At 35.8% G+C, this 24956-nt stretch overlaps 1 protein-coding gene across 1 annotated transcript in view; it reads right to left on the reverse strand.

The window, feature by feature from the left end:
* EPHA5 (EPH receptor A5) overlaps window positions 1-23176 on the reverse strand; it is a 141311-nt gene extending 118135 nt beyond the window's left edge. Inside the window, exons 1-2 of the mRNA XM_053461697.1 lie at window positions 22793-23176; window positions 2039-2103 (exon numbers count right to left, since the gene is read on the reverse strand). Coding sequence (XP_053317672.1) covers window positions 2039-2103; window positions 22793-22958 — 231 coding nt within the window. The 5' untranslated portion in view covers window positions 22959-23176. The remainder of the gene's footprint in view (window positions 1-2038; window positions 2104-22792) is intronic.
* Window positions 23177-24956: the final 1780 nt, after the last annotated feature.

Below are 24956 nucleotides of genomic sequence, written 5' to 3' on the forward strand. Positions count from 1 at the left end.
ATATGTGTGCTTTTTCATTCAGAGGTTTATTTTTTGTAATAGTTTTTAACCTGTTTTCACCTGCATCATATTTTTAACTCCTTCAATCCAAGGGTTTTTTTAGTACCATATTTTCCATATGAAAGTATTTTCATGCAGACATCTTGATTAAAAATGCTTTTTATAATTTACATCTGTTTTATTCCATCTGAAAACATAATTAGCCGATACCCACAAACATCACATTTGTTTCGCGGATATTTACAATCAAGCAAAAAGCTTTGCTTTAAAAAAAAAAAGTCCAAAGTGGCACATAATAAAAGCATTAATATGGATTGTTTGGCAAGATGGAACAAGGTTATCAGATTTGCCTTTATGGAAAGTTCTCTCATGCATAATGCATTTATACCAAGTTAAAGGGTCCAGCTAGAACATGGAAGTCTGGTAAAAAGAGCGTACTGTCTCTGCTTAATTTATGGATTGTTACATTTGTGAAAAATATACTACTGATAAAGCTGATATAAAAACAACATGGCGGTGATTTATCGCCATAGTGCTGCACCAATGCAATCCTGTAGGGTTGTTGTATATTAGCTATTAATTAATATTATCTCTTAGGCAGTGGTAGTCCAGAAGCACTGCAAAACACTGACAGGGCGCTCAGGGTGAAATCACCTATTCTGCATATATTACGGTACAAACAACATTTAATACAGACTTTTTACTTAACTTGATATATTTACCAAAAATCCATTATATACATATATACTGGAAGTTGTGTGCATGGTTTCTATTATATATATATATATACATATATATATATATATATATATATATAATTTATATGTTTAATTTCTGGGAACAGGGTATCAAAGTGTTTCATTATATTACCTAATTATTAATGCTATAAAAATTCACGACTGCCCCATGGAAATACATAGCAAAGAGTTGAAAAGTTCCAACTCTCCATAATTTCTTATGGGTAGTTTAATAACTCTTTGCCTCATATATACAAATAAGAAGTTTTAGAATTAAGCAAGATAAATGAGGTCATTTTTGCTAATTTACGAGAAATGTATATAAATTGATCAGCCCACTTCTGAGTCTCTGAGTTGAAACTAAGCCAGTTTTAGCAAAGACAGAGAATGTGATGATGGATCAGTATGATTATGTCTATTCCAATGATATCATTGTGTTGAAAACATTGACATCAATAGAATCTACTTAAATTGCAAAGTGTAGTTACAGCAACATCCATTAATTTGTAGTCCAAGCTTGTGAGTAGGCAATAAAAAACATTCTGCTAAAAGTGAGTTTTATCGTGTTGGTCGGGGGGCTGATAACATAAAGAAACCATCTTTTTTGCAATCAGAATCAGTTATTGTATAGTATAGGACACATTGAACACTGCTATTCTCTCCAGACTGAAGAGGGTTATCTACTTTATAGAGCAGGAAGTTCCTAGAAGCCATCAGGGACCATGAGTGACTAAACCAAAGAAAAGCAGGCGTGTGCTTTTGTTCTACAATAGATGACAACATATCTGAATTGAAAATGTAGACACAGAACTAAGGTGAATAAAAGAACTAAGGAAACGCACAGGGTCTAAAGGAAAGAACAATCTCATGCAATGCTATTTTGTTTTTTTTCCTTTTAATTTTGGTCCTATATTGTTATGGTATTAATTGTTGATAATTATATTCATCTACATATATATATATATATATTTATATATATATATATATTGATATTTATCAAAATTCTGGTGATTACTGAAGAGTTTCCTATTACTGGTAGGAATATTATTTATGATCCCTCTGCCAGCAAAAATTGGAAACATTGGGCAGGTTGGCAGGACAATGGTACAGTACTTGTAAATGTGTGATACAAAAAACTGTTTGGTTGGGAGGTATACGGTCCACTGATATATGTATTAACTCAAAAAATATGGCCTTAAACTAGAACTATTATTTATTTTTATTTTAAATACTTTCATCATAAACCTGAACCCAAAACACTAAAACTATAATGTATGTGTGTTATACATCAATAGACTTACCCCATTTTTCGGATATGCAATCCATCCAAGATCACCCATGACTGAGCGAGAGTCCAATAAATTCACTGTGGAAACAAAAGAAAATCTCTCAGTAATCTGAAATGAGTCTGAATTACCATACATCTGTATAAAAGCATATGATATGTAGAAAGTGGCATTGTCATAGGAAGCCACCCGTGGCACGAGAGGCGCACACAATTCCTGCCCTGCTACATCTGTCCCAGTCCACTGTACATGTGAAGTGGAAGGATCTAGGAGCAACAACTCAGCGCAGCCACAAAGCGATAGACCAGTCTCACTAAAAAAGCTTGGCAACTGAGTGTTAAAGTGCGTAGCTTGTAAAAATGACCTGTCCTCTGTAGCTCCACTCACTGCAGTGTTTCAAACTACCACTAGAAGCAACACCAGCACTAGCACTGTGCATTGGGAGATTCATGAAATGGGTTTCCATGGCTGAGCAGCTGCACACAAGCCAAAGATCACTATACACAATGCCAAGCATCAGCTGGTGTGATGTAAAGTGCACCGACCGCCACTGGACTCTGGAGAAGTGAAAACTGATTCTCTGGAGTGATGACTATCTGGAAGTCTGATGAATGAATCTGGGTTTGGTGGATGCCAGGAGAACGCTACCTTCTGGAATGCATAGTTTAGTGGAATTCATAGTTTGGTGGAGGAGAAATAATGGTCTGTGGCTGTTTTACAGGGTTTAGTCTAGGCCCTGACGTCAAGTGAAGGCTAATGTTAATGCTACCGCATACAAATACATTTTCAACTTTGTGGTACAAGTTTAGGGAAGGACCTTTCATGTTTCAGCACAACTGTGCGCCAGAGAACAAAGCAAGGCCCACAAAGACATGGTTTGGTGTGGAGAAGCTTGAGTCACCTGCACAGATCCATGAGCTTAACAACACTGAATAGGGAATGGGATAAACTGGAATGTACTTGCAAGCCGGGCCTTCTCGTCCAACATCAGTGCCTGACCTCACAAATGCTGTTTTGGCTGAATGGACACAAATTCCCACAGAAAGCCTTCCCAGAAGAGTGGAGGCTGTTCTAGCTGGAAACGGGGCCCAACTCCATATCAATGCCCATGGTTTAGGAATGGGATGCATACATTTAGTAAAAATAGTGTATTGTTACCACTTTTTTAACTATTTTAGCATGTCTTAGATAAAATAGCAGCTCTTGTTTAGTCCAAATATGCCAGTTAAACTGAATGACAAATAAGAAGGAGGTTTTCAGAAATAATGTATTGCTATAGGCTTTTTGAGTTCCTTTGTAAACGTATATTGAATTACACCTGAGAAACCCCATATGTCGTAGTTTGAATCAACACATCAGATAGACAACTTGTGTATTTAACTTAGCAGTGTGGTTTATTTTAGAGGAAACAGTGGGGGTGAAATAATAAAACCAAACTGGAGTATCTTTAGCAATTCTAAACGAATACTGGGCAAAATGCAATATACTAAAATGTGTCTTGCAGAATTTTTTTAATATTGAATAAAAGGTTTTGCGATTAGATTTGGAAAAGTCCAATATCCCTTTGGAACTCTGTGAGCCAAATTGTTAAATCTATTTCAGTCCAGCATGAAATAACATTCAACTGCAAATCCTCAACACTTGCACAATATATTTTATAGTCTAATGATGTCCAAAAAGCACCACATAATGAAATATTTCTAAAACAATCACTGTTTTTACAAAATCGTATTGAATGTCAGTATAATTTACTCAGAACATACTTTTTTTCTAAATAGAAAGTAGAAATACAGCATAAACACTAAAATTTGTAAATCTAGCATAAAATGATTTTCTTAAAAAGAAAATAATACGGTAATTACAATAGACAATAAATTGGAGAATGGATACCTTGTCTAGGGATTGGACGATCTGCCCCATAAGTCAAAGAGGAAGAAGGGGATGTTGAGCAGAAGAGAAACATGTTAGCGAGAGTGTGTGTGTTTGTGTCCCTAAATTTCAAAGAAGTTATCCTAATTTTGTCCACACTGGCTAAGAAAAATTATAGAGAGACTGAAATCTCAGACCTGTTGCCTTGTATTCTTACATTTATAATACTAAAATGTTATTCTGATTACGCAACAAAATTAATAATAAGCCAATACAAAATGGGATCTAAGTTTTTGGCATAGTGTGATGTTTTATGCCTATTTTATTTTAACTGGCACTTGAAAAAAAAAAGCACAGTTGCTATGTTATCATACAAAGGGTTTAAGATGTAAATATATTTAACATGTGACATCTCATTGATTGCAAGTTGTAATATGGAATTTCTTGGCATACTTACCAAGAATTCTCTGAGCTGCAATTACAGTAATTAAGTGCTTCAGCGCAGCATACGTTTTCATGTAAATCATAATAGGTTGTACAATGAGTATTGATCTACAAACTGCAGCCCACAATCATGTCTTTTTAGAAACCATAAATGAATATAATTAGATAACACTTTTTGTCTCTTTATCATAAGAATGGCTTATATCAAAACATCTTATCTGTTTTTAAACATCCTGATGTTGGTTCCGCCTTGACACTGGCTTATTTATTTTATTTTTTGTTTTAAGAGTTTATAACCCGTTCTGCCTAATTTGTTGAACGGTATCGATTTGTTTTGATTTAGCAGTCGTAAGGAAAATCAGGGACAAAAACATGTTAAATAACAACCTTAACAACACAAGTGGTTCTGAGGTTGCTTCTAAAAATACATCATCATAGGAAGAAATAGCCATTCGGGCTTACAGGGAAGGGCCACTCTATATAAGCTTACCCCCCACCCCATGTCATACACATACACTCACTAATTCTCTCACAACACCAGCTTGACCATACTGCTGCTAGTGCCAGTCACATAAAGTTATGTGACCCACTTCATTTAATTTAAAAACTATAATATATATATATATATATATATATATATATATATATGTTCTTATCTTATACGGTGTATAGTCAGTTGGAGATGGGCAGGGGTTTACTCCTTCACGTGGAAAATGTATAAGTTCTTTATATGTCAATTATATATCACCAAACCCAATCTAACAATGGGCAGATTTATATATATATATATATATAAACAAAAGATATGGTATGTAACGCACCCACTTGACTGGGAACAGTTGTAATATGCCCCAGTGCTAACAATCCAAAAAGTATATACAGCATGCAAATAAAGTTGATACATTCTGCGGGTCTTCTTCTTATAACCTTTATCGGCTTAGTAAAGGTCCAACGTTTCGGCTCAATGAGCCTTTCTCAAGAATATATATATGCATACATGAGTTCAATGAAAACATAACACTATGGCTGTAAGGATTTCAATTATTTTATGAGTTCTTGATCTTTGTCTTAATTAATCTCATACTAACTGGGAGGCTTGTATCAGTATCCTTACATCAGGGTTTGCAAAAAACATACAGCATTTTCTTCCTGGCTGTTTTGTTTGAGGCTCCGGAGACTTCACCTAAAGAATGCTAGTTGTGTGAAAATGACTTTAATATTGAGCCAGTCTTGGTGCTTTCCTGTTCTAGGTAACATCTGTTCTATCTATATAACATTTGTGTTTTTATTGCTTTGATATTTTCTTGATTTTCACATAATAGCATTTTCGTTTCCAAGACTTACTAGTAATGGTCCACTTTTGTAAAATTCCTTTTGACACTTAGAAACGAATATTCTTCGTGAGTTCCTGACAAGAAGGTTAACTTATTCTACTTTATGTTTGGAAATGCTACCCAGTACCAAGCATTCAATTTTAAGGGGGACACTCATGCAATTATCGAATAAAGACATCTTACAGAAACACATTTTATAATCTAGATGTATTGGGCAGAGATTTCTCAAGGCTGGAACTGAGCAACTCTAATACAGTGGGTATGAATGTATCACAGCATTCTACAGCCTTAAAAGTCACAATAATACGTACAGAAACAGCATAACCCGAAATTGTTTAAATAAAAGGAAATCCTTTCCTTATAACTGCTTTATTCAGTTCCATACATTTTTATCAATAAGTACAACTCAGATCTCTCCAGGTTTTCACCCAGAGTCTGCGATTCACTCTGGTCCTTCTCTGGGTAAAGGGATTTACCCATGCCAACTCCCCACCTAATTTCCCTCCCAACCCCTGTACATACCTGGGAACTTGTAGGCTCTGGTTACCTGCAGCCTACCCTTGCGGGGCGTGGCCATGACTGCCCACGGTCCCGCTGTCAGTGGGCGGTACGGCTGATGTCAGTGGGCGGTCCTGATCAGTGGGTGGTCCTTCTGACATTGCGGGAAAACCCCCCATTTAAAGGGGAAACCCCTTCCGCGACCCAGAGGATTCGGGTGTTGAACACGGAGAGTTCCCAGATATGCCCATGTAATGCTAGCGCCACCCTTCACATGTCTAACCATGTCCATTGCATGTGGCTAGCCCCTTCTTGCCAAGCCACTCGCTCAGAAGTGCTCGGGGTAGCCTACTCTGAGAAGTTCCTAGGTGTGTCACAAGGGCAAAAAGTCACATTATAAATATTGTTAAACCCCCACACTGGCCACACATCTAAAACAAAAGTGTGCCTCTGGCCAGCCCCTGGTGCTGATTAAAATCTACCTTAACACAGGGGAATTTACAGGATATTAGTGTGCATTTAAAAAGTTTACTGACTCATTCCTAATTAAAAATTAGGATTGGTTAATTTTTGATCAAAAAGAGAATTCAAATATTAATTTATACTCTGTCTAGATGGCATAAGTCACCGCATACGCTTTCTGCTATACAATACCTGAATTCAAGGACTTTTGAATGAGATTTGTAATGCTTTGCTTCTCCTGAATGTATTTCATTGCTATGAGCACAACTGTCAATTTGACATATAATCCGAAATTGAGCTCGTATAAAACCAAACAGATCCTAGGCTGAGCATTTTGACCTCTTTGAGTTTGGATTCTGATATAAATCACACGCTTTCGACTTACTACATGTCTTTTCACTGTGTTAAAACACCTTAACGCCGATCCCCATTGTCACATTCATCACAGATATGGCCGTGTAAGTAAAATGGTGCATCCTGCAGCACTCTTTGTAAATAGAGTGTTGCCCGCTTTGTGAGTTTGTAATGTTGGGATCACAAATATTCTATTGTAGTGACTTGATAATGGCGGCAACCAAATGCCTTCTAATCAGCGTCCTAATTAAAAAATGCTTAGCAAGAGGTAAAAGCATCCTGAATTGTCACCTGTACTCAAGCACAAAATCAGAACATGCGCAATAGGTTTTACTAAATACAAAAGTACTGGTGTAACATTGACCATTTGCCTTTAACCTCTTGTGTGCCAGAGGGTTGTACAATGCATTACACCTTCAAGATAAAAATTGTTTTATTTATTTTTTTATTTAACAACCATGCATCTCTGCTGTCTTGTGACATTTGGTATTTAAGGTTTTACGAGGCAATTTATTATGGTATTTATCACATATATACTGCATATCTATACTGCATATTAAAAAATAAATTACAGCGCCAGTATACGTTCACATAAACAGCCGTTAAACAAATGTTTGGAAACATTAAGCTCATAAAACAACAGAACATTCTACCAAACCACTTTACTAAGCAAATAGAAACCTTTTGAGATATACAAGTGCACATGGCCATGCAGACCATCTTAATGACAATAATACTAAAGCAAATCAACCTATTTAATTTGGTAGGATTGTAGATATTTTTATCCAGCTCACATTTTCACACATTTCTATTAAGTAAATGAATAAATGCAATGATCCAAAAGAAAGTCAATTACAATCTAAATAATCCTTCAAAACAAAAAAGCAAATGTGAATAAAACCCTATTGTACAGCCACCTAATTATATTATGTCTTTTACTCTCTCGGGAAATAAATTAAATCAAACTTTTTTGTCTATGCCGCATTAGGCTCTGCAGGGATATGTTTACAGAAGATGCTATGGGCATTCCATAAATGAGTGAAATTGGCTGCTAAGTTAATAGCACGCAGAATTATATATATTCCAATATGGACGCGTCTAACAATAAGACACATACAACGACAAAAGGTCCACCACATTTTCACTTCTCACCAAGGTTACATGGACTCTGTCATTTGAATGTGTATGCTGGTTTAGGTATACCATGTAGCTTTGTAGACACCTCCTTAGTCTCTTCTGTTGGAAGTTCTGTGCAGGGCTAAATATGTGCCATAGGAATATGTCTACATAGGGTGCGGTTGTGGGGACACTCTCCAGAACCTTGCCCAGGTACCTCATTTCTTGTCTACTCCAGTGTTGAAATGGAAGTGACATATACTGTACTGTTCAAGGAAATTAAAAAGGATCTGATTCCACATCGTGTCTGTTCCCATCTATGCACATGCACCCCAAGGCATACCATCATTATTGACTATATCCCATGTATTCTTATTTTAAAGATGCTGTAGTGTGGAAAGGTGTTGTAGGCCTCAAAAGTGTTTTGCACTCCGGTACTTTCAAATTGAGTTAACTCTGAGACTTGAAATAGTAAATATTATTGTAAAGATTCTATGCTTGATCACGGAAATCTAGCCTCACATAAAAAGGTGCAAAACTTTGTATACCACCATGTATATTAAAAATAATAATAGAAGACCTTATCCAAGCTTACCCCGTTGTGCCACCATAGAAACAAATGTTTCTTGTGATTCAACCTTTACTAAACAGGCCCACCCTGTTTGACAATAGAGAATTCTACAAGGCTTTAAAGGTCCAGCAGATTTTGTTTTAACAGCAATCATATAGGGCAGTAAAGAAAAAACATAATGTGAGCTGGAAATACCACTGACATGATACTGAAATGTACTTTGTGACACTTTTTCATATGCAAGCAAACGGTAATGACTAGAGATTTGGCAAACCAGTGTTGGCTCTAGCCAGGCTCTCATACAACACCTGTCTCATTGCAGATCATCAAGAGGGTATGGGCACAAGCCAGCTAAAACACCTCCTATCCTTTTGTCTTGTGGTTTTCACATAACTTCTGAAAGATGAGGCAGACAAGTCCTCCTCGTAGACTTCTATACAGCTCGCCCACCTCCAAATGACTCCCAGACAGCTGTTAAGAATGTTCCTAATGCCTTAGTTATGATGAAATCGAGTTAATAACTTCACCTTCCATTTTACGAGAACATTCATTTTACCATCAGTAAATATAGGATCCTAAAAAAAAAAATCAAGTCAATGTGCAGTCCCAGCAGTGCTAGTGTTACAGCTTTAGTATCTCTATACACACTCAGCTGCAGGAGATTTATTTCCCAGAAGAAATGATTCATAAGCAGAATTAGTAAAAACAAAAAAAAACGGATCACCATGAGCAGATGTCATGGCGGAAGGCTGACAGATTTTATTTTCCTACTCCTACTGACACAAAGGCAGTCTTTTTTTTCCAAGGGGCCAAAAGGGTACGTAACTGCAAAAGGTGTAGTAATTCTGCAGTATAAATCTGAAAAAAAAGAGTCAAAATTACAAAGTATTGCAGATTTTGGAACGGCTATTATAAAAGCTAGGCACTAAGAACAATAACGATGCACAGGCACCATTTTCAGTGTAATATAAAAAAAAAACAAAAAAACATGTTGGTGTCTTTTTACTGCTGGTTTACTTTTTCTGGATAACTAAATTAAAGAAAATTTGAAAGAAAATTGGAACACAAGTTAAAATATAAACATGTTGGATTCAATGCATATATATATGAAAGTATATATATATATATATATATATATATATATATATAAAAATATACAATATATTGTATGCATTATATTATACTCCTCTGGAATTCTGTCAGGTAGCTTAGTGTCTTTAGCTTCTCTGTATTTTTTTCCGATGGAAACATATATTTATATATATATATATATATATATATATATATATATATATATATATTATACAATATATAGTATGCATTATATCATACTCCTCTGGAATTCTGTCAGGTAGCTCAGTGTCTTTAGCTTCTCTGTATTTTTTCCGATGGAAACATATATATATATATATATATATATATATATATATATATGTATATATATTATAGACAATATATAGTATGCATTATATCATACTCCTCTGGAATTCTGTCAGGTAGCTCAGTGTCTTTAGCTTCTCTGTATTTTTTCCGATGGAAACATATATATATATATATATATATATATATATATTTATATATATATATATATATATATATATATATATATATATATAATATACAATATATAGTATGCATTATATCATACTCCTCTGGAATTCTGTCAGGTCTTTAGCTTCTCTGTATTTTTTCCGATGGAAACATATATATATATATATATATATATATATATATATATATATATATACATATATATATATATATATAATATACAATATATAGTATGCATTATATCATACTCCTCTGGAATTCTGTCAGGTCTTTAGCTTCTCTGTATTTTTTCCGATGGAAACATATATATATATATATATATATATATATAATATACAATATATAGTATGCATTATATCATACTCCTCTGGAATTCTGTCAGGTAGCCCAGTGTCTTTAGCTTCTCTGTATTTTTTCCGATGAAAACAAAATGCACAGGCATAGAAATTTAAGGTGTGGACTTTTACGTTAAACGTATGATTTCTGCATGGGCATGAAAGGCACATTTTCCCTCTGTGTGACCTTAGATACGCTGCTTTAATTATACCTTAAGATTGAACAATTAAAGCAAAATGGGGTGTGTGTTGTTTAACATGATGGGACTGTGTCTCGGACTTAGTAGGCGCAGTAGGCTTTTAGGTAAAAAGATGTGAATGGGCACGTAGAAAAAAATACAAAAAAAATGGGCCGCACCCTCTCCTTTGCCTTATGTTGTCTAACTGTATCTTAAGGGCACTTGTTTTCCTCACCCTGTTGCCCGTCTGTTCTGTTTAACCAATTTGTCCTCTCACTCTATGTAATCTACACACATCCTCCCTCACACTTATATGAATTGCGAATGACTGAATGGCATATTGGGTTTAAGAATTTGTACTCTTGTGCGTCACGTAGAAAGATAGCATTACAATAAAAAAAAAGTACCTAGCTGTAATGCGATCGCTGTTGTCAGCTAACTAAGTTCCTCTTCCCCTCAGGTTAAGTTGTAGAGTCATGTTTCTGGCAGCAGTTGCTGTGCTTGGAAATATTTCGTCACGTAAGTGAAATGGTTACTGTCACCATCATAACTTTTAGCCTAAGTAAATGAATTTATCTGAACAATAGCTTGTTTTTTTTTTTTTACTTGTCAATCAATCTAAATGTATTTTAGATATTTCATTTAGAAGTTTACTACAAAGAAGTTGAAGTTGGTGGCAGCCAGTGGCAAAGCCACCAGTATCTGGTCAATTTCTTGTACTGAAGGTCTCTCCCTTCTTCTCATCCATCCGTATGATGCCTGCCTGAACTTACAAAAATCAGCAACAAAACAACAGGGGAGAGATAATAATGGGGAGGAATACCTTTCCCCAAAACGATGAATTTCAGTTAATTTACTAAACTATTGTAGGTTTGAATAATATACTAGATTTAAAGGCAGGCACTCAATATTATCCACACCAGTTATATAGATCACCAGTATAGTGTGGTTGCCATTGATTTTGGTATAGAGAAGTCTGCAGAATGCCATCTGCCACCAGTCACAGCATCACTTAAATGCTGATTTTAAGGTGGTATAACAAGATGCAGGTGTCACTAGGGCAGAAGGCATCACAATCTGCAGGAGATCTATGGCAGCATCTGGGGGCACTATTATCTATTTTATCAGCTTTCGCACAAATTCACAGTATTGATTGAGCTTTTGAATAAATGTGTTTAAATTTCTCACGTAGCGTGAGAGCATGAAATTAGACTGACCCCTGAGAACAGAAATAGGGCAAAAGTATCAGATGTGCTCTCACTAACATGCAAAGAAAATAGCACACTGGTGTTAGGTTGTATATGTAGGCTTTGAAGTATAGCTATTCTATGTGTTGAAACGAATTGTAAATATTGATTTATTTAGCATTATATAGTCATTAGTTACTGAATATCTGAATCATGAATCTAATTACTCAACACATTTTTTGATTCTTATATGTCCACCATCCTTGCTACGAACCTTGTATGAAAGATCCATCAAGTTTGTAGGATCCTAAACTCATGTATGTGTAAATGTAATTGTTAACTGATTTGTACAGCAATGTAAAATGGCATATGATAAATAATGGTTAATAATACAGTTTCTAAGGTGGTGGAGGTCTGCAAGTCCCAAATAAAGGAGGTGTTCCTCTTTTTTTTTAAATTAGCACGTTTATATCTCATGGTAGCGTGATTCCTAGTGCTGTTCAATGCCCATAGAAAAGGAAAAAGGTGTCTTAATGACTACATCGAGGGTCAATCTGTTTTGTAGTTTCATCACTGCCTATAATCATGGTTTCATATTTGTCCTTCACTAAATCTATTTGCTCAAATATTACAACCAGGAGAACGCTGGAGTTCTGTGTTTTAAAGTCGCATTGGTGGTCACACAAAAATATGTATCCTTAATCCACTGATGAAATCCACACGATATAAAGCATAAAAATGTTTTACGGAAAAAAAATACTTGAAACTTTACATTTTTAAAGTTGTTTTTAATGATGCAGTTCTTCTTACCTTTGAGATTGTTACAATTATATGTGTTACTTTTTCCCATCTCACAATATTCACAACGTGCATCTAGCATCATCTTCTTTATTAGTGGCTCAGGTAGTTTGTTCTCAAGTCGTTTGTTCCCTTTTTAACAATCTTGTTTTTAAGTTAGTGCAAGGTTCATCAGACAGCAAGCCATTAAAGAGAGGTGAAGGGTTAATAAACAGGTCTGCTATCCATGCTGCCAGCATAATAACCTCCTAGGTAGATAAGGTTATTAAATAACGAAACACCCCTAAACTTTTTACAATACAACTACATAGTGTTTCCATATTACAGCTTCCATTTGATTACTTTTGTGACCTATATAGAGATTTAAAAAAAAAAATGAGCAGAGCACCCAGGAGAAAATTCACAAAATGTAATTTATAAGCACATTTCCTGCTGTTTATATCCACATTATTGAAAATATTAGAGCTGTAAAACACTATAATATACTCATTTCTACCCAACATTCGGAACTTTTAGAAATGAGGTTCATCGGTAGAGGAAAGAGGGGCAATGGATTTGGGTCACAAACAAGGAATGTTCCTCCTAACAAAAGGGGTATTCGGTAAGTATGTGCTGAGGCAATAACATATCTGTCACATAGGAGGAAACCTGAAGGGCCTGGAAGCATGAACCCAATGTGCATGTGTAGGCACCAAGCCCTCCTATCCTAACTGAACATATTTTTTCCCTAAAATGTTCCAACTAAAGAGGGGCATTTGGTAGGCATGTCATGAGCCAATGACATGGCCGTCATATAGGATTTTGAAGGGCCTTGGCGCATATAGACAGTAAGCGTGTGTAGGAATTGAGCCCTCCTGACAAGTTTGGTCATAGATGCCAGGTGTTTGTTGGGAGTTAAGTAACTAAACAGCATTTATCATGGAAATAGGACTGAGGCAGAAGAGAACACTAATGCAACCAAGTTTGTTTCACTGATTCCCAAAGCAAAATTAGGGAATACCGTATTTGCTCGATTATAAGACGAGGTTTTTTCCAGAGCAAATGCTCTGAAAAATACCCCTCGTCTTATAATCGGGGTCGTCTTCTCAGACCCCCCAAAAAATGTCTTCTGGGGCCATGCTGCTTACCGGTCGCGAGCAGCGTCTCTTCTGTTAGAAGCAGGAGGACAGGAAGCTTGCAGCGTCCTCACAGAGCTCTATCTCCCCCTCCCTCCTCTGGGGGCGGGGCCAGAGAAGTTGCTCTACAGCCGGTCCCCTGCAGAAGTCTTCGAGTGAGAGATCTGCAGTTCAGGTAAGGGGGTGGGGGAGGGTTTTTGGGTAAGTATGTGTGATTAATGTGTTTAATGTGTGAAGTATGTGTGATTAATGGAATGAATGAGTATTTAAATGTGTTTGTGTGTGATAGCATGGATGTGTAAGTGGGGTGGGGGTTGTAGCATGGCATAGGGAGGCTGTAATCCCACTACTATCATCCCCAGGTTCCAGCATGTACTGGCTGCCTTGGCTTGATAGGAGTGTGATTGCTGTTAGCAGTTTGATATATATATATCAAACTGCTAACAGCAATCACACTCCTATCAAGCCAAGGCAGCCAGTACATGCTGGGTTAAAAGGCATATCATGGGGCTGAGTGGCATATAGGGGGTTAAAATGCATTTCTGGACCTCCAGAAATGCATTTTAACCCCCTATATGCCACTCAGCCCCATGATATGCCTATATACCTCCAGAAATGCATTTTAACCCCCTATATGCCACTCAGCCCCATGATATGCCTTTTAACCCCCTATATGCCAGAGTGGCATATAGGGGTATAAGGCATATCATGGGGCAGAGTGGCAAATAGGGGGGTATAAAGCATTTCTGGGGGCAGAGTGGCATAACTGGGGGGGGGGCAGGTTGGCAAATAAAAGGAAATTTAAAAAATATATTTTTCTCAATCATAGCTTTTATTAAACATGAAAAAATAATTTACATGAATTAATATTTACTGGTAAAACTTTTTTCCTATAGGGTCGTCTTATATTCAGGCTTTTTGTTTTTTTCCTAAATTAATATTTTGATTTTGGGGGGTCGTCTTATAATCGGGGTCGTCTTATAATCGAGCAAATACGGTACATGGCCCATTAATTGTGGATACATACTTATTTGTCTAAAAGTGAAAATACATTAAGAACTGTCTGTTAGATAAGGATATTGCTTAAAGAACATGTTTCATTTTTCTTATTTTGTAAGTTTTATTGGCTTCTACTTGTAGTGATAAATCAGATGAGGCCTGGAACGGCAAATGTTTTTCTGATGAAGCAATGAATAACTAGATGCATACGGAAAAAAAAAAAAAAACAGACAAAAATTTCATTACAATAGCATCTGATTTTACAAATAAAGGCTATAAAAATAAACCTTTCCTGATTCTTGAGGTCCTAATAAAAGTAACAGACTGCTTCAAACTGCTTAACTGGTGTTTTCTGCTGAGATAATGCAATATGACAATATGTACAACCTACAGAGAGGAATGTATTGGCAATTTTAAATGACGCATGAAATGTACGCTTTAACAGTCTAAAAAAATCCTGATTGTGATATACACAGCATTTTAGTTAAACAGCCTTTAATAATTCCAGCTGTTGGTGAACCACGATAACTACCACCCTGGGCAAGATCTATATCTAAGGGTGATGCATGTTGTAATTTAACAGCTGTTCTAAAAACAGGATCAATACAATACTCTCATAGTATTCTGTGAAAAAGAGATAACCACACTGTTGGTGTCTGCCCTGGAGCCTTAGGGGATTCATAACTGTATGCTGGATCTCAAGGGGAAGGGCCTTTTGCTCGTTCTGCATATGCTTTGTCCATATCTGCCTTGTCCCATCAAGAACCCATTGTCTACACCATGTGGAGTTCCTCAGCCTCACGTAACTGCTCAATAAAGAATAAGGCAATAATATCCAATTTATGGTGATTTTCCAAAATATGGTCAACCGAAATCCAATACCTTATTAATAACACCACTTACGGCCCCCACAAGTATGTTTCATTACTTCAAGGATGGAACCCCTACCCATCAATGTTACTAATGTCCATGTTTGTGAGACAAAACAGATCCTCTTTGTTTCCCACTGCATGGCACACACAATGCTTTGTATGCATGAACTACACTGTCACAAACCTCTCAAAGAGCCACTAATGTAAGAGAAACGCTCAAGTCTTTGAACTGACTCAGTTTCTCCCATCTTAACGGTGAAAGTAAATTGCGGATATCGAATATAGTTATTTAATACAAGGAAGAGACCATTTAAGGAATGAAACAGAATTTTAGTACAAATACGGCGAACATCTTCTTTGTAGGTACGCAAATAGCTGTGTCTTAAGCTAGGCAAGTAATGCACTTATGGATATCTCCCAGTAAACCATCCTTTAAAAAAAAAAAAATCTGCTAAAATCTTTTTTTTGTTTGTTTTTGCAATATTCCTTTGTAAAAGCACAAAATCATATGCAAATAATTGACGTTTATATCATATTAAGATAAGATAAATCTGTCATCTGCTCAAAATGTTAAATTGATGCTTCTAAATCCACTTGAATGTTAATTACAAAAAAAATGAGTCTGCTAAGGAACCCTAATGTCATTGGCATTTTGCTCAGTCCCTTACAGAGAAAAGTAAACATTTCTGACTAAGATAGAAGCAATTATTGTATTCCTGAAATGAGCTATGATTCAGTAACTCCTATCACATGGACATATTATAACATTATATTTTTATATTTTCTTTATATAACAATCCTTATATGATAATCCTTATCAAAAAGAGATCGATATATGATTACGTTTACGTAACTTGGAAATCCCCATTGAGATGTCAAGACATTAAATGTTTTGATCTGTTTAACCATCTGGCACTTAAGTAGACCTGGTAAGTTTGAGGAACGATAGAATATTACTCTCCTTTACCCAGATCAATCATTAAGGGTTTTCAGATTGATAAATAAAATGCATAACATTGGTTTTTTTTTTTATTGATCAAGAATAAATATATTTGACCTCACTGTGTTCCAGTGATATGGTTATCATTAGAGAAATCCAGATGTCATATAATTGACTCGGTATAGGAGAGGAAGTCATCCAATTATAGGAAACCTATGTACTTCACCAGTTTCCATTGGCTATTTACCATAAGAAAAGCTTAACGTTTTCATCCTCTGAAAACAGCTGAAAAGCCTCGCACAATTTCAGAAGATTCTGCCTCCTGCGCCCTCCCCGTTTGCTTTGTGGCCGTCTCCTGCTTTTTTGTAGGACGGGGTCAGGGGGGGCAAAGACGCTGGCAGAAAAAAAAAAGACAGCCTTTGTGCTGCTTGGTTTAAGAGTAAAAGAATAGGCTTAGAGCAGAGTTTTGTAACATAGGGATTAAAGTTAACCTCATTAGTTTCGGACGGGCCCAAATATAGTGGTATACCTTCAAACACTAAATTGAGTTAATATAGTAAAATGATTTACTTTTTTCTATAATGCGTGTTTGTTTATTCATGTTTCCGCATCGATCTCTATTTAATTTTCTAGAGTTCTCGAATTCATTTGACTTGCATTTACTTTGTTCTACAAACTATGTGTATGTGACTCCTTTAATTTGGTTTCGAGCAAGATTGCTTACAATGTACTAAGGGAATTCTACATTGTAATTCTATATAGTTCTTCTTCTCCTACTCACTAAATCAATCTATAGTAGATCTCTTAATTGTTCTTGGATTTGAATCCTTTTCAACAATGTTTTCAGACAGTCCATTAATGATCGTCCACTATCTTTCATATTTCCACTATTATTTATTCTTAACATAAAATAGGCAGCTGGATGTACATTTGCCATCAGGCAGCGAAAGCAGAAAAGTAATTTTATTAATAAAAAGAAAAGTTTATTACAACAATGAAAAGAGCTCTGTAATTTAAATGTCAGTCAGAATATATCACTAATTACACTATATTAATATTATCTTATACTACACAAAATTAAATTGTTATAATATAATGTTAGTTTAATGCAAACTTAATATTTATTTTAATGTTATGCTATATTTAGTAGATTTTAGAGGAAAAAAAATCCAACCTCTTATTATGAACATTTAGGTATGTCTGCTACCAATATACACATAAAAGGGCTCAATAAATAAATAAATGTGAGAAAAAAACAAATACGTATATGATTATTTCCCAAAAGATATCTGCGACACGTAAAATAATGAAACAGAATATAGGTATTTAAAAACACACACACTCTATAATTGACATGATTATAGTTTTGGAAGAATTCTTTCTAGTAATGTGTATCAATAACCTATGAGCTTTTTTTCTGGTATATTGACATTTATTATGTTTATAAGTACAATCTGCTCCAGAAGCAGATGAGAGAATATTTTTTTTTTTTTTAAAAGTAGTGTATATAAGCTGCATTTAGAAGTAGTTGCAAAGAGTGTATCTAATAAGTTTCAGTTTTGTTAAATGTCCCAACCCCCCCATAAAAGGAGAATGCATATTAAAGTACACTGTGTGCATAACATGCATTCTTCAAACCAAGAAAATTCACTTGCCTGACCTAGAAGCTGCAGCCCTGTTGCTGCAGCTCTCCTCCATGGTCTGACATGTCTTGCCACTGATTGGCTTGAAGTAGCCAATTAATGTGAGGGAAGTGCTTACATTTTAATCAATGGAACCGCTTGCCACACATGCATACAGGGGGTTTGAACCCCCCCTTGCCTGCAGCAGTCGCCTAGCTAGTGCTTGGACACATCTCCTGCATGCAAAACAGCAAGGTGTGGATGACGGGACAAATGCATTTGGGGGTGATTCTGTAGTACCCCCCCATACATTTGCATAAGCAACACCACCTAAACGTAAAGGTGTCATACAACTATCATATACATTAAAGTGCATATAACGGCTACAGTGCTAGCTTAATGAAAATATGGTATTACTGCCCCAATAAACTTCATTACCGAAGAATGCATATTAAAGTACTTTGTAAATCAAATCATTAAGTGTTTTTGCCCATGTGTGTGTGTGGGGGGGTCTCATTAGACCTCATGGAAATCTCGCGTGATCCAGCATTGGAGCTGGCTGGTAGGGGGTGTCCACATATGTGCACTAGTAAGCAAAATATGCGTTTAGCATGTATATCCCCATAGTTGCATGTACAAATGTATGGTACAAGGTGACACTCAACTATCATATTCAATAAAGTGAATACGATGACTGAAGTGTACGTTCATAAACATGACATTCATTGACTAATATTCAACTCCTATATGCATATCAAATATCCAATTAAAGTAGAGCATATTGAAGTTTGTCTAAAAGTCTGAACACGCTGTGTTCTAGAATTTACAGTGTATATTATTCATTTAATATATATTATTTTAAATAGTGTTCTTATATGCCAATACCACATAACGCAGTAGTTAAAATTTTAGAAAGTTAATTGCGGAATTTCTAAGTAATTATGATACATAAGTACAATGTCTAGCAAGGAAGTGTGGTTTTATTTCACTTCAGGAAGAGGCTCATAAGAAAGATTTATTTGCATATTATTATGGCTGCTATAATACAATTCAAAAACATGTATTGTTGCATTTTAAAACACAATCGCATACAAATAAGGTGGAAGTAGCTAAAAGTAAGTTGGGCTCCAAGGGTGTATATATATATATATATATATATATATATATATATATATTTATACTTTCCTTGTAGGTCTTGACAGAGGTCCACAGGGAGGGGACCAGAACATTGACCGCTATTGATATTTGTTACTTTAACAATATGTGACTGACATTTTAATATAGTACTTGTTTTAGTTCCTGTGAGTGCTTTGTTTTTTCAGTTTTTTTTTTGTAGTTTTTTTTATATATTCCACATATTGTATTTTTACTGTCTATTTACTGGTGATAATGTACACAGATAGTGGAATTAGAGTAAGGAGCTGTTATACAAGAATGAGTTGTAGACTTCGCTGTGTACTTCTCATGCTGTTTGTGTACAGGAAGGCACCAGATGAGATTCTTTAAGTGACTTCTGTATACAGAATCAAAAGATATCTCCCATGGATTTAAGGTTTTCCATTGGAAAGTGAGCCAACAGAGCTGTTGAATTATAATTGGCAAAGATGGCCAGCTGCTGAGAGCCCTCTTCTATCAATCTGTGTTTAAAAACATTTCCGAAAATAAAAGATATTACTGAAAACTTTCTAGGTCTATAACCTGATTTAACACAGCAATGACCCCCCTCCCCCCAGCATTTCAGAACCATTGTTTATTCTCTACAGATCCAATATGTTTGGGTTTTTTTTAATCCTTAATTTCACTCTGATTTCCCGGGAGATAACAAAATTAAATGAAATGAAAATATTTGTAAAATATTTCAGAAAAAGATATTTGAACAAATATACAAATTTCCTGGAAATGTTGGAGAATGCTTTGGAAACAGTTTATGTATAGCGTAAAAATGAGTTACAGATGTGTATATTTATTGGGAGTTATTTTTTTATTTTATGTATCTGTCATACTAGGTTTCGAAAAAATAACATTGTATTAAACTGAATATTGCATTTTTTTTCTCCAGCTATAACAAAGTGCAAAGGAGTTGAAGACCTAGTGAATATCATTAATTATCAGGATAGAAGAGATCTCTCATTGACATGACTATATAAAAAAAAACAATTACCTTTAGATGGCACATTATAAATCTCTTATAAGTATCAGTCAATACCAAAACAACTTTACGTATATATTCCCAGAACATAATTATTCTGAAACCATCATGAGAAAACAAAAAACCCACAATGTGTTAGGCAGACTAGTTGGGATCTTTTCCCATCTATCTATCTCCATTAAACTTGTTTTTAATTGAACTGTGGTTCTAATATTTTTTTAGTATTGATGTATACAAAATAGTCAGGCATTATGTTTTTTCTTTACTGAAAAGTCATCATTGTAACAAAACTGATTTTTAGACTTAATGTAACATTAAGGAGTTTGGCCTATTTTTGTAATCCAAGTCGCTTGTGCCGTGTCTACTAAACTTGATGTATTCTATCTGATGTCTGGCTGGAAACAAAAAAAAATAACTTGAGTACAGGAAATTACTGCATGTTACATTTACAAGTTGTTTGCAATACAGTTACTTGCAGGGAGAACTATTTCCAAATTCAAATAGCAACACCAGTGGGAACACTTGTAATCCATTGAAAGCAAGGCAAAGCCATAAAGCAACTGTTACCAAGATACGGGAAGCACGCGCTTGTGCACATTAAAACACTTAAAAAAAAATCACATTTCACAAACATAAAAGCGTTGCTACTAAAAGTGCATAAAAAAAAAGGATGGCGATAATTCTAATTCTTTGTCCGATGTGACTTTTTCCTGATGGGTTTTTTCCCTCTTGCGTGATGGCGTTCAATATGTCTTCATAATTGGATAGGTTTGCTTTAATTACATATGGAAATTTTACACAAAAAAAATTTCTGAACAAAAACACGCCAGAGGAGTGTATACCCATTCAAAAGTATAATAAGATATCACACTTGATTCACTTTGCAGGATAAAGATGCAGCTTTCCTATCAATACCATCCCTACAGTGCAGGTCTGACCCCGGAGTCAACTGCATTCACATCTCCAACAGGACTGCCCAGCAAGCAACTTTCTTCAAATCCTGGTTTTAAAATACAGCTATGATACCATCACCACTGGCATTTAACTTTTTTCATATATAAATAGAGAATTTGATGGCAGATAAGAACCATTCGGCCCATCTAGTCCTCCCATTTTTCCTGATGTAAAGACTCAGACATTAATCAGTCCATGGTCACATCTTTATGCCTATCCTATACAGTTTAAATTTCCATACTGTGCCTATCACTTATGCTAGGAGATTGTTCCACTTATCTACCACCTTCTTAGTAAAGTAAAACTTCCATACATTACATCTAGACCTCTGACCCTCTAGGTTACACTGTTTTATTGTAATATTTCCCCTCATTTGAAACACATACTAAATTCCCTCTTATAGTTTTCATTTCTATAATTAATATTAATTGGAATAATACATTATCAAAAAAGAAGGGCTAGTATACCAATGCTAAAACATTATTATTATATCATTTATTAAATAATATAAAAAAGAAAATCCTGCAATATTTAGCTGAATATTTGTGCTTACTGAATACTAGCACAATATAATAAAGAATAATAAAACATAATCTATAGATATTAGCCATAATATATATATATATATATATATATATATTATAAATTAATATAAAAATAATACTTTTGATGATGTGAAATATGGTATTGTAGATTGGCTGTCTGTCTCTAAAAAATATCAACAGGTTTGGAGAGTGGACTATTTTAACACTAAGATCAAAGGTATTCTACCCTCCTAATAGAAAGGCTTCTGAGACTAGTCTGGAGAGTCACCTGTATGTGGCTATGGTGGAACAAAACTCAGTGTATTTAAAATCCCAACATTAAATAAACATATGCATAAATAGAAAAATATTATTTTAAATATATATGTTTAAAGTCCTCAGGTTTTTGTTCTTTTTTATCACACAGGTTATTTGTATGTATTTTCTCCAAAATCCTTTAATTCAATAATTCAATCAGATGCTAGAGTCAGCTGTCTCTGGCCATAAAACATTATATAATGGTAGTGTGTGTGTGTGTCCACATTACATAACTGTTACTTGCTGTGTGTTTGTGAATATAATTCGTCATCGACATTCTGGTGACATTTAATAACTATGTTTTCTTTAGAATGGTTGCAGACATAAATAACCCTGTTGTATGTGTACAGTAAAGCAGTATGGAGGCAGTACGTGCGTTAAATAAATGGGTGCTTTTTATGGCTCGCTCGTTATTCTGCTGGATTGATGGATGTGTATGTGTCAGTGATCTTGCACACCAGTAATGACTATGTGTGTTGCTAATGTGTGAAGCTCGTCGTTCACGCCAGTGATCTATACATAACTAAACCCTTTGGCTACCGGTGTGATGGTGCTGGAGATGTGATGGGGACTCTTACCTTCATTGCTGGGACTAGCGATGGTCCTGGGGTTAGTGCAAGTGACGAGCCATATCCAAAGGGTTAAACGAGTACTAAATCCGACCCATGTTCCAACAGTCCAAGAATATCCACCATAAAAGCAGGGCAGGAGGGCACCAGGCTTGGCACCAGTGGTTCGAAGCATCTTCTCCCACCAGCTGATCCAGAGAAGAAGACCTTTTGCTCTGTGTGTCTCTCTGCTCGTACAGTCCGTCGGATCCTGCTGAGCTGCTGGTCTTCAGATTGCTGCCAAAGTCACACAACCCCCTTCTGGATAATGAATCAAATTGCTAACCAAGAAGTTGTCCTTATCCCTTGCTTTTTAGTGTGGGTTTCGTTTGCTGGTATGCGATCAGGTGTAAGATTTTTTTTCCTCCTTCCTCCTCCTCCTCCTTTCTGGCAAATAATCCTGTTGTGTCTTCTACTCTCCTCCTCTTCTTCTGCACTTTGATTTTGATGTGTTTTATATGCGTTGTGTTTGATGGCTGAGAGAAGGACAGGAGGACGTTGGGGATGAGACAAGAGAAGCACACATCACAAATGCCCCCCCCCCCCCGTCACCCCAAAAAAAGTTTTTTAAAAATCCAAAAATAAGCAATAACAAGATAGAGCAGAGATTCTTGGAGCAGGAGAGGAAGAACTGCAATTAGCAATGATGTCCAAATTAAAGAAGCGCAGGGAGGTGAAAATTAATCTAGGGAGGACATCACCGACAAGAGAAAAACATGGTTTTGTTGGGAAAGGGAGAAGAAGAAAGGTAACCCTAAGTATCTGGAAGATGGAAAGAGAAATGGATGCCTTCAAGTGATGAACGATCCACTGTGTTCCAGACAGCCTCTTCCTTCACTTTTAACTCTGGTTCAAGTAAAAGAGGTGTTGTGTAGGAAATGGAGAGATATCACAAGTACAGAGATAGCCCTTGAACTCCTAGAGAATCAGTGCATGCAGGCAGACAGACTGTGACAGGGGGCGGGGGGGGGGGGTGAGTGTGTGTGTGTGCTGGAGCCTTTGTGCCTGCTGTCTGTGTGTGGATGTGGTTCTCAGAGCTGCTGCTACTGCTGTTCACATCCTTCTGTATGCAACTCCAGTGTTCACTGTGAGACAGATACCCTGCACTCAGCTATTCAGACAGACCTGAGCCCTACAACACAACCAAACACTGCCAGAGAGACAAGAGAGAGAGAGATAAAAGAGAGAGAGAGAGAGAGAGAGAGAGAAAGGCAAAGGAGATGTGAATGCAGAGGCTGGCTCTGGGAACCTTGCATAAGGCTGCAGAACTACAAGGAATCTCCATAATACGTCTTACTTGTCAGTACAATTGAAATATATCCAGGGCTGGTGATACCTGATCTGTGCAGCCAGCAATGCATCATATCTGAGGTCATTGATAGCCAGCCTCTGGCTCTTCAGCTGCTGTGGACTACAACCCCCATCGTGCTTAGCTTACCATCTGCCTCTAGTTTTCTGAGAATGATGGGATTTATAGTGCACATAGGCTGGACAGACACTGCCCTGTTTGGGACTACAGCAACCTGATTAGGTGGCATTGGACTAGAGGTTATGGGAGTTGTACTACAAGATTGATTAAATGATTGGTTGAACATAACAATGTCTTGAATAAAAAAAAAGTTTTTAAATTGATGTTACTCATTCTATTGTGTATCCTACAAGACAAGCATTATAATTGTTTTGTTATTTCTGGTTTAATTCATATTATTATTAATATATAAATATAAATGCATATACTTTGAATAAGTCACACCAGGCCAGTGATGCAGAATAATAATTTAATAATAATTATTGTAGTATTTATTCATACCATAGTTATGGGGCTAAATAGGAATTATGTATAATTATTAAATTTGCTGGATATAAAGGGCTTGTAACTTGAACTAGAATTTTAATATTTAAGCATATTGCTTCAATTAATTTTTGTAGGAAATATTAATTTCTGAAAGTATTTATCAGTGCATTATATTAATATAATGCACTGATAAATACTTTCAGAAATTAATATTTCCTACAAAAATTAATTGAAGCAATATGCTTAAATATTAAAATTCTAGTTCAAGTTACAAGCCCTTGCACTATGGCTGTTTTTATTTTTTTATTTTTTTTTCGTTTTCTTTCCCAAAACAGTCAC

This window comes from Spea bombifrons, chromosome 1, assembly GCF_027358695.1.
Source record: "Spea bombifrons isolate aSpeBom1 chromosome 1, aSpeBom1.2.pri, whole genome shotgun sequence".
In the NCBI taxonomy this organism is placed as follows: Eukaryota; Metazoa; Chordata; class Amphibia; order Anura; family Pelobatidae; genus Spea; species Spea bombifrons.